The sequence below is a fragment of the Notolepis coatsorum genome (assembly GCF_963971535.1).
Source record: "Notolepis coatsorum genome assembly, chromosome: 1".
Taxonomy (NCBI): domain Eukaryota; kingdom Metazoa; phylum Chordata; class Actinopteri; order Aulopiformes; family Paralepididae; genus Notolepis; species Notolepis coatsorum.
In genome coordinates this window covers 104,464,069-104,477,433 of record NC_140165.1, presented here as the reverse complement: position 1 = coordinate 104,477,433, position 13,365 = coordinate 104,464,069, and the positions used below count along the sequence as shown (strand labels likewise).

General features: G+C 43.0%; 1 protein-coding gene and 1 pseudogene across 2 annotated transcripts in view; one reads left to right on the top strand and one right to left on the bottom strand.

Annotated features, from left to right (window-relative positions):
- Positions 1–2,168, top strand: part of LOC311246005 (claudin-7-A-like) — a 37,116-nt pseudogene extending 34,948 nt beyond the window's left edge. The window contains exons 2-4 of the transcript in view: positions 13–99; positions 1,627–1,722; positions 2,000–2,168. The product of the transcript in view is annotated as a claudin-7-A-like (transcript). The remainder of the gene's footprint in view (positions 1–12; positions 100–1,626; positions 1,723–1,999) is intronic.
- Positions 2,169–8,390: 6,222 nt separating this feature from the next.
- On the bottom strand, positions 8,391–12,477 carry LOC311234134 (uncharacterized protein). The gene is made up of 3 exons (XM_084321250.1): positions 12,239–12,477; positions 11,525–11,850; positions 8,391–8,932 (listed from the first exon to the last, which is right to left on the bottom strand). Exons 2-3 carry the CDS (start codon positions 11,709–11,711, stop codon positions 8,853–8,855), a joined length of 267 nt encoding a protein of 88 aa, XP_084177376.1. The 5' UTR covers positions 11,712–11,850; positions 12,239–12,477; the 3' UTR covers positions 8,391–8,852.
- Positions 12,478–13,365: the final 888 nt, after the last annotated feature.

The window sequence follows — 13,365 nt, the reverse complement described above, 5'->3', positions numbered from 1 at the left end:
ATGGGCATGAAGTGTACCACGTGTGGAAGTGTACCACGTGTGGAGGGAACAACAAGGTCCGCAAGTCCCGCATCGCCCTGACGGAGGAATCATCTCTTGGTGGGAGGGAGGATAGAGAGAGAAGCCATACAACTGTATAGTATTAGGCCACTGTATGTAACTTTAATCACAAACACACTTTCAACTTTGTTTCCATTGGTCAGTTGAAATCCTTAAAGGAATACGCCAACATGATGGGATATACGCTTACCGTCTTCTCGGAGTCAGACAAGAAGATAGATACCAGTTTCCTCTCTGTGCGTTCAGTAGCTAGCCTAGCTTAGCACAAATTAATGGAAGCGGATACGGACCAGCTAGGCTAGTGGTCCGTATCCGCTTCCCGCATTGGTGCGTTCCCCAGGAGATGTTCTCCTGATCACATGGCCAAGCAACGTGTCCGCTGTGGTCGTGGTCAGTTCACTACTGTTCAGTTTGATAAACTCAGGAAATAGGTTTTCTTCCAAAATTCAAATACCAGGGGCGGCTGGGTGGCGCAGCGGACATGCGCTCGTCACCAACGCAAGAGACACTGGTATCGAATCCAGCTGTCAGCGCTGCTTCCGGCTTGGCCGGCCGTCATACTGGCTCGATTGGCAGAGTCAGCGGGAGGGAAGCCGGTGGGTGGGTCTGCGTCGTTGTGGACAGCGACTCCTACAGTTCGGTCGGGGCGCCTGCACAGCGAGGGAAGGATCTAAGAGAGGTAGTGTGACCTTCCACACATTACACTCTCTCGGTGAGAGTCCACGCTGCCAGGTGAAAAGAAGTGGTGGGCTGGGTACACATGTGTTGGAGGAAGCATGTGATAGTCTCCGCCCTCCCAGACCGACGGTAGGGCAGAGTGCGCAACCGACCAGGAAGGGGATTGGGATTGGCATAACGACTAACATGGGAGGGGAGAAAAACGGAAAAGAAGGGGGGAAAAGATAATAATAAAAAAAATATATGAAAATTCAAATACCAAAGAACTCTTTGTGATGAGAGGATCGTCCTACATCCAGTCTACCAGTAGTTACATGCAGCCATGTTGGAGGAAGGAAAACTACACAAACATTCCTGCAAGGCCTCTTTTGAATGACTGACAGTTACATAGCTGACCTCTGACCCCGCCTGCCATAGCTACACCAATAGACCAAAAACCCAAGTTTCATAACATCAAAAGCCACCCGAGATCAGTCGCCCACAGCGGCCTTACAGATCTGAGAGCCTTCTGTACGTTGAGTCGGGTCATATCCCCAGCCAAAACACTACTCTCCTTCTCTCTCTCTCTCCCTCTCTCTCTCTCTCTCTCTCTCTCTCTCTCTATCTCTCTCTCTATCTCTCTCTCTCTCTCCCTCTCTCGCTGCACCCAGGTCCTTAGAAGGTCATCATTCTGAATGAAGCCAGTATTACTGGCGCTGGTCCTCACATAAGAGGGTCTCGCTGGCTCCAGGAGGACAATAGCACTAAAAGCTAATTACGGATTGCGAGTCGATAACTAGCCGGCCCTAGTGACCTATTGTTTGGCTGCCATCTCAGGTTTTGATGATGTGCTAATGGACTTGATTGATCTCGTTGTTCCTTTGTTGTTTTGTCATGCCCACCCCCTACCCGTAACAGGACTGTGTGCGATAGTGGCGTGCTCCTGTTTGCTCATAACATCATCCGGGCTTTCTATAATCCCTACACACCTGTGAATTCAAGTGAGTAACCTTCATGCCATTATTATTCTCAAGATTAATTAATCTCCTTGACATTCTTCCCTGGATATCGCTGAATATGAATATATATGGGTATTTGAACATTGGATCAACATTCATCCGATTGTTGACCAGTTAGCCACATGGATGAATGATTTGCCATTAAATCATGGAATCACAAACTCAGAATCTCTGCTTTCCATGCAAATTAAGTGTGGAAACCAGGTGGCATCCATCCATCCATCCATCCATCTGCCCCTCTCCTCTCCTCTCCTCTCTACCAGGTTCGAATTCGGCGCCGCCATCTTCATTGCATGGGGCGGTGCTCTCCTGGACGTCCTGGGCGGGGCCATGTTGGCGGCTTCCTGTCCCAGGAAGAAGCAAGTGTCCAAATATCCGTCCATGGCCGCCTCCCGCTCGGGCCCGGCGGGCAGCACAAAGGAGTACGTCTGAGAGCGCCTCCTACAGCTTAGGACCTGAATTAAAACCGGATTAAGAAGGACCCCCCCCCCCCCCCTCCCTCCCAGTCTTAAAGGGGGACACTGCCCAAATACAAAAAATATATATATGTAATCTCCCATGTTCACTAATATTTCTCGGACCCAGGAGTAACATGTATGAATTCTTAAATCAGGTGGTGTTCCCCTTTAAGGCTCGGGTGTGTATTGAAGTTACGGGGGGGGGGGGCAGTTACAGTATGTATGATTGACAGAGGGCAGTATTACCGAAAGGTGAAGTTTGCATTCAGATTGTACCCCTGAGCACCGATTATCATGTAAGCTCCTCTCAATTGCCCACTGACTTGTGTCTCTCACCCCTTCCAAACATTCCACAATTGTTTACAAGTGGCTTTTCACAAATACATTATAATTGGATCTCTCGAAATAATGGACAGCGTGTAGTAGAGGGTGTACCCGCTTGAACCGGAGCCAAAATGGAGGATAATGGCCAACAGTCGCGCCTCCGTGCTAAAACCAGTCCCCTTATTAGCGTTTCCCATGTAATTGAAAGTAATCCATTCTGGTGAGTATAGTGTGGGGGCTCCTCCCTCAGCGCTGACTGAGAGGTTTCTGTGTCACGGGGGAAAGGGACTCGGGTGGTGTGTCTGTGCGTGGTTTTTAAAATAGGCCCTGGCCCCTCACCATAAGCTGGGTGCGACATCACACCAGCACCGACTGTATATGGTGACTGTCTCACACAGGGCCTTTTACTACGCCAGGGGGGGGCCAGCTCTTCATACCAGCCTGTTACAAACCCTGCTCGCATATGAAATACTTTTTCAATACAGTCATCGTTCCGGTACAGGTGCCTCCTCGGTTTATTATTAGGGGTCTGCTGTTGTCACTGTGATGCAGGAGGAGTCCTCGCACGATTCCAGTATACGTGCCCCAAACCAAGTGGACTGGTCTCACCCTGCGGCACCCAGTGGCCTTTATAACACACTGGTGCTCTTATGAAGGGCTGCGTTTCTGCGAGCATTTTTCTGGGACACATTGCGCTTTAAAATGGAATGACTGCATGCATTTTTCTTTATTTAGAATGGGTGGCCCCAGTGGGAATTAAACCCTCAACCGTGCCAGTGTTAGTGCCTTGCTCTAGAGTGCTAAGCACTCTACCCATTGAGCTACACAAGACCACACCCGGGGACCCAACAGAGGCCCACTTAGGGTACCAAGTACCGACCCATAGTTTAAGAAACCCTGTTGTAATAGATTCAAAACTAGTTGCAACACAATATTGTAGGAATTAAACTGCATTTGTTGATGTGTTTGACCATGTGGTTTATTATTGATCATATGATTTATTATTGATCATGGTTTATTATTGATCATACAATTTTTTATTGATCATGTAGTTTATTATTGATCATGTGGTTTATTGTTGATTGTGTGGTTTATTATTGATCATGTGGTTTATTATTGATCGTGTGGTTTATTATTTTACTTACAGAATTAAGTTTCTGTTGTCATGTGTAGATTAGTCATATGGCCCAATTCTGACATATCTTATATTTTTTAAGCAGAAGATCGTATATATTTTATGTCAGACTTTTTTTTTTTTTTTTACAACAAAAACCCAGTCCATGCCTTTGTCTGAATGAGATCCTTAAAGATGTTTGCTTTTTGACAAGAGCTAGTTGGTCATGTAAACATGAGATAAAAAGGAGATCCTACGCTCTGAAACAGCTTTTTCTTTTTTGTAAAGTTTTTATGTGTGTAGTACATGTTTTATACAATTTATATATCTTGCTGATTTGTGATTAAATATGACCTTTTTCACAACAGTCATAAAACAATGTTTTAACAGTTTACCCATTGTGCAAACAATGTACTTATAATAAAAACACAATGTGATATAATTGATTGTGTGGTGTCATAGAGGATGATTAAATTAGATTTTTGTTTTTCAGATATCAACAAAAGTAAAAATCCAAAAGCTTTCACAAATATTCATCAGTTTTTATTTCCCAAGATGCATTATGGGGGGGGGGGGGGGGAATCATAATAATCCATTTCCATGCAAAATGCTCAAAATGCAAACAACCTCCATCTAGCTGTGATTGGTAGAGCTGGAAAAGGCAAGAGGCCGGTGGTGAAATGTGAACGTCTCTGTGACAACAGTGAGTGATCAAAGTGAAAGAGCATTGTCTTAAAAAAAGATAAAACACAACAACTCAGCAATATGACCTGATCACCAGCTGCTGCCAGTCATCACAAAGTCATTCCACAGTTTGACGTCAACGATAAACTAAAAAGTCAAACTGCAATAATGTAAAATAAAAAATAATTGACCATATTCACACAGGTGGCAATTTTGCTCTGATGTCAGGAAAGGAATCCCAACATGAGCATGACATAAGAGCAAAATGGCCACTGTGTGAATACAGTCAATTAAGACCGCCTCAGAAGTGTGACCTAAGCGTCGGTTACATTTAGTCATCAGCTATTTTCCATGACGCCATTCCACTGAATCTACTTTCTTAAGGCGAGACAGCCTAGGTGAATAGGCAAATATTTTTCTTTTGGTCGATTTTGAGATAATTTTATATTTTGCTTCCTTAACATGTCTTATTTCAAACTAGTGGCAATAAAATATCGAAAACAAACAATTAGTTGTTTATTTTACTTAATTTTGTCTGATTGTGTCCATAAATCACAATTACAATACAGAACCCCCTTTTTTTTTTTTACAGAACAGGCATTTTCCCAAGAATGAGTTTTTATGCGTTTTTCTTACACTGGAATATCTCTTTTGCATATATTTTGCATTATATAAACATAAAATCTCAGAAAACGTGCAATACATTTGTTCTCAGATGTACATAAACTGGGAACGTTTCATATTGATATCCATTTAAATATTTTCTTTGCCTATTCACCTAGAGGCTGTCTTGTCAAGTTGAGGTAAACTTCGAAAAGCATGTGTGATCAAAAAATAATAATAAGAATTCCAGACCACTGTTGTAGTGGAGGAGTTGGATGTGCCGTCCCAGAAATAAACATACTATGGTGCAAAACAAAACATATACTCCAAAGATATAAGATAAGATATTCCTTTATTGGTCCCCTTGGGGACACTCAGGATGTATAAGACATTTGGCTGCACTCACCGACTCTGAGAACAAGGACACAGACGGTTTGTCAGTTTCACCAAGTTATTTTGGCCATCGAAACAAAACATGCTAACCTTCATCAGAGCATGAATGTAGTAGTCTCAGTGGTGGAAGAAGTACATGGTTCCTTTACTTAAGTACAAGTAGAAATACCCAGATAAATAAGTACTTGGGTAAAAGTAAAAGTCCTCCATTCAAATTCTACTTAAGTAAAAGTAGAGAAGTGTTTGCTATTGAATGTATTTAAGTATCCAGTGTATTCCAGTGCTTGGGAGCATTCAAACCTCGGTCCATTGACCTCTAAAAAGTTATGTCGAAGTGGTCCAGTATGTGGTCCAGTTATGCTGCTCTGATTAAAGGTGATGTTAAAGTGGTATGTGGTCCAGTTATGCTGCTCTGATTACATCTTCTTGAAGTTGACAGGCTTCAAATGTGAAAGTATATAATCGTCGTACATTTTTGCCATGTTTTCTATGCAAAATCTTTCTCTTCAAAGTAACTAGTAACTGATGGGTTCAGATAAATGTAGTGGAGTAAAAAGTACAATATTTCCTTTGAAATGTAGTGGACTAAAGTATAAAAATCCCTAAAATGAAAATACTCACGTACAAGTACAAGTAGCTCGAAATTGTACTTAAGTACAGTACTTGAGTAAAAGTACTTAGTTACTTTCCACCACCAAGTAGTCTACTACTAAATTCCTGTCCCCTTCCTTTTTTTCCCAAAGTTGGCGAGTGTTACCGTACATCCTTGGAGCACCTCAGCGATATGACCTAATCATGAGCCGTTTGTCAGTTACGACAATGTCATTCCACTGAATCTAGTTTTTAAAGAAACACTGGGGAAATTCAGATAGCTTACCGTCTTCTCCAGAGAGAGACAAGAAGATGGATACCAGTTTCCTCTCTGTGCGTTCAGTAGAAAGCTATCTGGCTGCACGTTAGCCTAGCTTAGAGAGGTGTTAGTTGGACAATGCCTAGGCTAACCGGTCATGTCCGCTTCCATTCATTGTGCTAAGCTAGGCTAACATGCAGCCAGATAGCTTTCTACTGAAAGCACAGAGAGGAAACTGGTATCCATCTTCTTGTCTCTCTCTGGAGAAGACGATAAGCTCAATGTTGGCGTGTTCCTTTAAGTTGAGGTCAACGTCGTGGTTCCACGTGATCCAGCGATAAGTAGCCCAACATTTTCCAAGATGATTTTTGTGTCGGTTGTTTTCGGAGTTTGGTGTTGTGAGCTCTTGCGGTGAGAAAGACGCATCGCAGTGAATTACATTAGTGCAGTTGGATGAGAGAAGATTTTACGGGCAGTCCTGTTTCTGTGACAATATTAAACATCTTGAATTATTTAATATGCTGTGTAGGTACAGAAACATGACTGTGCACAATATTTTCTTTCAATCCATGACATCATCACAATGCATTTTTCTTACTTTGAGAGCTCAGAAATGGGGGGTGGGGGGGGGGGTGTATTTAGAAAATAAGGGATTTACAACCTAGAACTTAATTTTGGTGGAATACCAACTTTAAGACTCCCAGCTAATTACCGTTAACCGTCTTTTGGCCACTAGTCCAAAAGACGGTCCAAAAAGAGGGGGTCCAAATAACCTATTTTTCTAACATTAGTCTTAAAAAAAGAAAAACAGTAAACACTCCCAACAGCATGCTCAACGTTGAAGGTAAAGTCTTCCTACAGGTATGTCAGTATTCACATTTGGGTTGAATGAAAGGCTCGCTTCATGTCCACGATGTAACGTCGGGCATCCTGGAACTCGGCTCCCCCCCCCCCCCCCCCCGACCTGCGCTGAGGCCACGTCTGAAATATAACATCAGCATTCGTGCTGTTTACGATGATGTCATACTACTTTGATTTAGCCACTATAGTGAGGTCAACGCGCCGTTTTTAAGCCTGCACCTCCTAAGGAGAAAAAAAAACAAAAACAATGAGGTGTTTCTTGAACCAGACAGAGTAGAGCCCTTAATAGCGGGATACCTGTTACATGTTTTGATGCTCCATGCATAGAATTCGGCGAGACGCTTCACTGCACATAACAGGCATTCCGACAAAGTGCACCAGTACGCGGCGTAGAAACAGAACAATATGATCGTATAGGTCATCGAAGCGAATACCCATCCGTGAACGATAAAAACAAAACCTACATAACTGAAGCCGTAATAACACATAGAAGCTTCCCTCTCCTCTCGATCATAAATAACTCTCAAAATAGTGATTATCCATCCACAGGAAGACAGTGGCCTATTCCACCGCCTACAGAAGTGTAGAGAGTGAAGACTGAGGCTCCCCTTGCGACCCAAAACTGAATGTTCTCCCCTGTTCACACACCTGCAAGTGAAAGCGGTCCAAATCAGATTGTCTTTCTTTTTGTGTGACTCAGATCCGATTCTTTCATAACAGTGTGAACGGCACAAATCACATGGAATCTGATCTTTTCAAATTGTGATTTGGGCCACTTTCATAATGTGGTCCTAAATCAGATAGAGGTCAGATTTTTTGCAATGCAACCTCAGTCTGAACAGTCATGCGACTTACGTCCCTCTAGATTGAGATTTGTCACAATGTTTTTTATGTCCCATCTTCCCATCTTCATTATTGTTCATTTGCGCATGCAGGTCAGTTCAGGATCGTGACCAGTAGAGCGTGATCACACTGGAATCTGATGTTGGCCACATTTTTTTTTTGTATGTGAACAAGCAAAAAAATATATACCGATCTGAGCAATAAGTCAGAATCGAGCACTAAGGCTTGTAGTGTGAACGTATAGCTTTCACACATTAACAGGCTTCTTTTCCTGTCAGTTTTTTTTTAAATCTTTTTTAAAAATAAATAAAAAAGAGAGAAGGCTGCTGATTGGGTGCTTTTCATCTTAACAATATACTCAGTGCAACTTTAGAAATGTAGCCCTTTTAAGATGCCCACACTCTCCTAAAATACCCACACCCTCTCAGCTCCTCGCTGAGCGCAGAAGGGTCTACTATCCATCGAGATCTGCGGTAGAGAGGGTGAAGTGGTAAGCCCCCCCCCCCCCCCCCCTCATAGTCGATCAATCTGTCGGTTTGGTCTCAAGTCAACCAAGAATTTCTTAGTCGATTTATTGAATTTTTTTTTGTCATTTCCTGAACAATTCTTTTTACGACGGGCACATCTCTCACAAGTAAGAGATTTTAAAAGAAGTGCTTTTGCATTATTGTATGTGAAACTCCAAATTCTCTTTTTTATACAGATTTGATCGTTAACTCAAATCGATTAGCCGATCCGATTTCTCCAGTGGAGGACCTCCCCCTACACGTCGCAGTACAATCCATCACATTCTGACCAAAAGACAAGTTAAATAAACACTATGTACAGTAGAAGCCGGAGGTACATTTTGCCTTCTTTGCGTCGTGTTCAGCCACTGCAAGCTTCCGTATAGGACACTTGAGATGGTCGAGGCCGGATCGTTTGTAGTTTGGCATCCCGGGGGGGGATTCTCTCTTCTTCTTTCTTTTGGCTCCCGGCGGCGGGGTCTAAGAGATGGGCGACAGGGATACAGGACATTGTCCGTTGTTGTTCATGATGTCGTCCAAATCCTCGTCCTCCAAGTCAACTGAGAAGGGAAGGGTCAAAGGTCAAGAGTTGTCAGTGGACCTGGGTTGTTACACTTATACATTTAGTCATTTAGGTGACACTTTTATCCAAAGTGACTTACAAGTTTCTGTACAACAAGTAGGCCGGAAGGGTACAACTCTGGCAGCTAAGGGTAAGATTGTTCATCAAACAGTGTTGAACTTGAACTACTACAGTCTTGAGTGCATACTGTACATATTAACATAGTAGGTTGTAATATAGGCAATGTAGATTCCTTAGCAGAAAAGTGCAGAAGGGTCCTACTAATCACCACAAAGTACCCCAAAGTATACCCCAATCCCCAAAGTACCCCGAAATACCTCAAAGTACCCCGAAATACGCCAAAGTATACCCCAAAGTACACCCTAAAATACCCCAAAGAACCTCACAGTTCCCCAAAGTATACCGATACCTCAACGTACCACAAAATACTGGCTCAGAGGTAGAGCAGGTAAACTAATGATCATATGGTCAATGGTCAGTGGCATAGGCGGCTGATGGGCTTAAGGTCTAGGTAGGCTGTATTAGGAACGCCCCTCGCGCGCAGCGTGAGAAAAATTTGACCTTTTATTTTTAGTTTCACGCAAACTGTCCAGGTTCTGATTTCATATACACACACACTACTAGGCCTATATTACTACAGCGAGCCCCACTCATTTATATATAGTGCAAATTAAGTGTTCAAATGAAGGCATCCAATAATATATGAACCATTGTCTTACCTTAATGCAGATAAATGCGACGTTTAGTCTTGGTGAGAATTGAATCACAAGTTGCAATGAAGTGAAAGTTTTTCATAATTTAGATCTCATCATGCTTTGAAAACAATGTACATACAGTAGCTCTAAAAAGTTTCCACGATTTGATGAACTCGGACTCTCATCATGTCCTCTTAGAGCAAGCCCTTGTTTGCCAAGATAAAACAACATACAGCCTCAGGTGATCGCTAGTTATGCCTCTCCTCGCTTCTCTACAAAGCGATCGGCGGGCTGAAATTCAGAACACAGATGTTTGCTTTACTCTGCCTGCGGGATCAGATTCAGGATGATCATGTGAATGATGTGATTGGCCACATTATTTAACCTGAGCCTATGCGTGATTGGTTACTGCCTGTATACCTGGAATGTTAAACGCTGCCACAGATTGACACCTTCGTCGTTGACACCTCGGCCAGCGAGCCGGCTGCAGCACAAGACACACACTAGCCAGCAGCCTGCGCATATATATTATATACATTTGAAGATTCCGAGCATAATATTCTGGGTAGGCATAGCCGCCCCTAGCCTTAATATACGCGCCGCCTATGGTCAGTGGTTTGAATCCCAGCTCCTTCTGTTCAAATGCCGAAGTGTCCTTGGGCAAGACACTGAACCCCAAATTGCTCCCAATTGAGTCTGGATGCCATTGCTCTGTGAGTGCATGTGTGAATTGGTGAAGGAGAGGCAATTATAAAGCTCTTTGTGCAGGTAGGAAAGCGCTATATATGTGCAGTCCATTTCCCATTACCAAAGTACCACATATTTTCAAAACAAATGTTTATTTTAATATATTATAATCTCCAAATGTACTAACATCTGTATTGAACAAATGTTAAGAGGTATTTCGTGATACTTTGTGGTATTTTAGGGTACTTTGGGGTATACTTTGGGGTACTTTGTGCTTATTAGTAGGACCCGTGCAGAATAGTAAAAGACAGTATTTTTTTTAAGATGGGTTGTATACAATTTTGCAGATGCACAATGCACAGGTTTATTTGTGGCAGCCTACACCGCCATATAAAACAGACCCCTCAGCAAAGAGATTTCCCAAACGTGGACAGTCCCAGTTCCAGGATTTCAGCGCTTGGGAGTACTACTCAAGAGTGCAGTACTCCAGTAGAAATACTTAATTTTCCACCACAAGAACTATTGACACACAGTATAGTGTTCTAGCGAATGAAATTAGAATGTTATCGTTCAAGTCAACAGTTCCTTTATTAACCCTTTCACTGCCACACGACAGCCGGTTAACCCTTTCACTGTGACAATACAGAAGGTTAGCCCGGCTTTACTATCAGTCACACAACCGACGGCGATGCCCCATCATTAGCATCATTAGCTCCACGGATGCTGTCGCCGTCGGTTGTGTGATAGTAAAGGGTTAACCTTCTATCGTGTGGCAGTGAAAGGGTTAATGCCCTTGGGGGAAATTCAAGTGTCATAGCAGCATGTGGGTGGGGTGGGGCCCCGTGGGGGGTACAGGTACAATAGCCAATATAGGTTGTAATAATAATAGAACATAGAACAACGTGCAAGTAGTAATGATTATTTATGAATAGTTTGAATGGTTTATTTCGAACAATAAAGTAGTGATAACAATAGTAATGATAATAGTGATAACAATAGTAGTAGTGAACAGTAGTGAGTGGCAGGATTTTAATCAGACAGTAGTAATAATAGTGATGGTGGTAGTATGGTCCGACTCCAAACCGTAGTAAGTCTACTGTCTAGTAGTAACACACTACACCAGAGTCCGAGTCAGTCATAACAGTTCTCAAGTTCACCAGCCGTTAGCTCTCCAGCAATTCACTCACCTTTCTTAGAGCGGCCGATCTGCCCGAGTTTCGGTGCCCTCTGCCCAAGCCTCTGAGGGTTGGGGCCGCCGCCGTGACCGTTAACCTGGGGGGAGTGTCCCGGATTGTTGTACTGGCCGGTCGGACCGGGCTGTCGCGGCGGACCGCTGGGTGGGATCAGGTCCGGCATCCCTGACGAGCCGTACATGGCACCCCCCGTACTGTCCACTAGATGTCCCCAGAACGGAGCTTTTCTCTCACGCTCTCTACTTCCGCAATGGCATCCAGCAACGAATGTATGGATACCGGGGGTTGGGTGGGTACAACAGATATAATGGCCCCGTTGCCTGGGAATGGAAATAGACATGTTTGCGAAGTTATAACGTCATACATGTGTCAAAGATATATCACGTTTGGGCGAGTGGAGCACAGAGGCTCGTTTGTTGTTTACAGAGAATTAACCGAGGCGTCCTTTTACATAATGACAAAAACACCGTGTCGACAAAAACACTGTCGGCTAATTCAACTAACAGGTGTGTGAAATAGCTTCCCGGCCGACAACAACAACAATAGCTCATGTAATACAATAACGGGAATATCGTTTGATCGCCACGCAAGAATGAACTATTCGCTGTCTGATCGATTCAACTATGAAATAGGCCTACTAACAGACAATGTTGTTGCGGTCGGTCCCAATATATAACCCATTCGGTAATATAAGAAACAGGATCTTACCTCTCAGATATCTACACCGGACCGGAGTGTTGACTTTAGGTCTAAAAATCCGGTGAAAGCGGCTCGCTGTAACGGTGTTGTTGTTGTTGATCAGACTCTCTTGGCACAACACGAAGGTCTCTCGACTTAAAGGAGCAGCGGTGCAGCTCCGTCTCTCGCTGGGGATTTCCTTGTGTTGTGCCCGAGTCACACAGACCCCGGGACGTCACTGTGGTTGTTTATTATAAGCCAGAGTAATCGATAATTAGAGGATGGGGGTGTGCCGAGGAGGCGCCAGCACGCCGTGCGTAATTACGCACGGACAGCAAAAGCGTGACTCACCAGCCGTCAAGTCAATCGATGCATAACGTCCGTTTTTAAGGAATGTGTGTGAATCACAATGGAAACACATGCAAAGAGACCGTTGTATGTTTTTCCTTTGTGATTCACACATTTTGAGATCGTATTTAGTGAGCTCAGAGTTGTGTTATATTTTATATTTCAACTCGAGAATTCATCGAGGACAAGCTCTCCTTTTCAACATACATACATAAATACCAAATAATAAATAAATTAATAAATATAATTTTTTATTTTTATTTTTTTAATAACAGACGTATATACAATCAATTAAAACAACTGCAGATTATGGTGGTATGGTTGATGATTAAGGATTTAAACTGACCAAAGGATACCAAAATGTTGAGTTTTAGAGTTAGTCAGGACCACAGAAGCTAAAAGCAGATTTTCAGTTCAGTAAACACTACTGTAGGTGCTTTGAGTGTAAGAGCCACTCACTGGATCGAGTCCGAGTCGAGTCTCGAGTCCCCAGTGTTCGAGTCCGAGTCTGAGTGAATTGAAATTGAATTGAATTGAATTGAATTGAAAGTCACCAAAGAAGAGCCTGAGTCGAGTCCACATTACCCTAGTCTGAGTCCAAGTCATCAAGGTTGAGTCACCTCCACTCCGGCAGTCAAAGAGCTGACATACAAATAAAAACAGGCCTACATTAAACATAAAAGACACAGTTGTCACCATTTCAAAGGGAGTTTATTTACTTTGTGACACAATAGCCAAACAAATGCACTAGCCATCAATATCTTATACCAAATGATTAAAAAAGAAAAAAAAACTGTTTTTATCAATGA

Bases quoted from the DNA above. Each gene is read 5' to 3' on its own strand.
- LOC311234134 (XM_084321250.1), bottom strand. From the start codon at position 11,711: ATGTACGGCTCGTCAGGGATGCCGGACCTGATCCCACCCAGCGGTCCG. The intron at 8,933-11,524 runs GTGAGTGAATTG...TTCCCTTCTCAG, and splicing joins GATCGGCCGCTCTAAGAAAG to TTGACTTGGAGGACGAGGAT.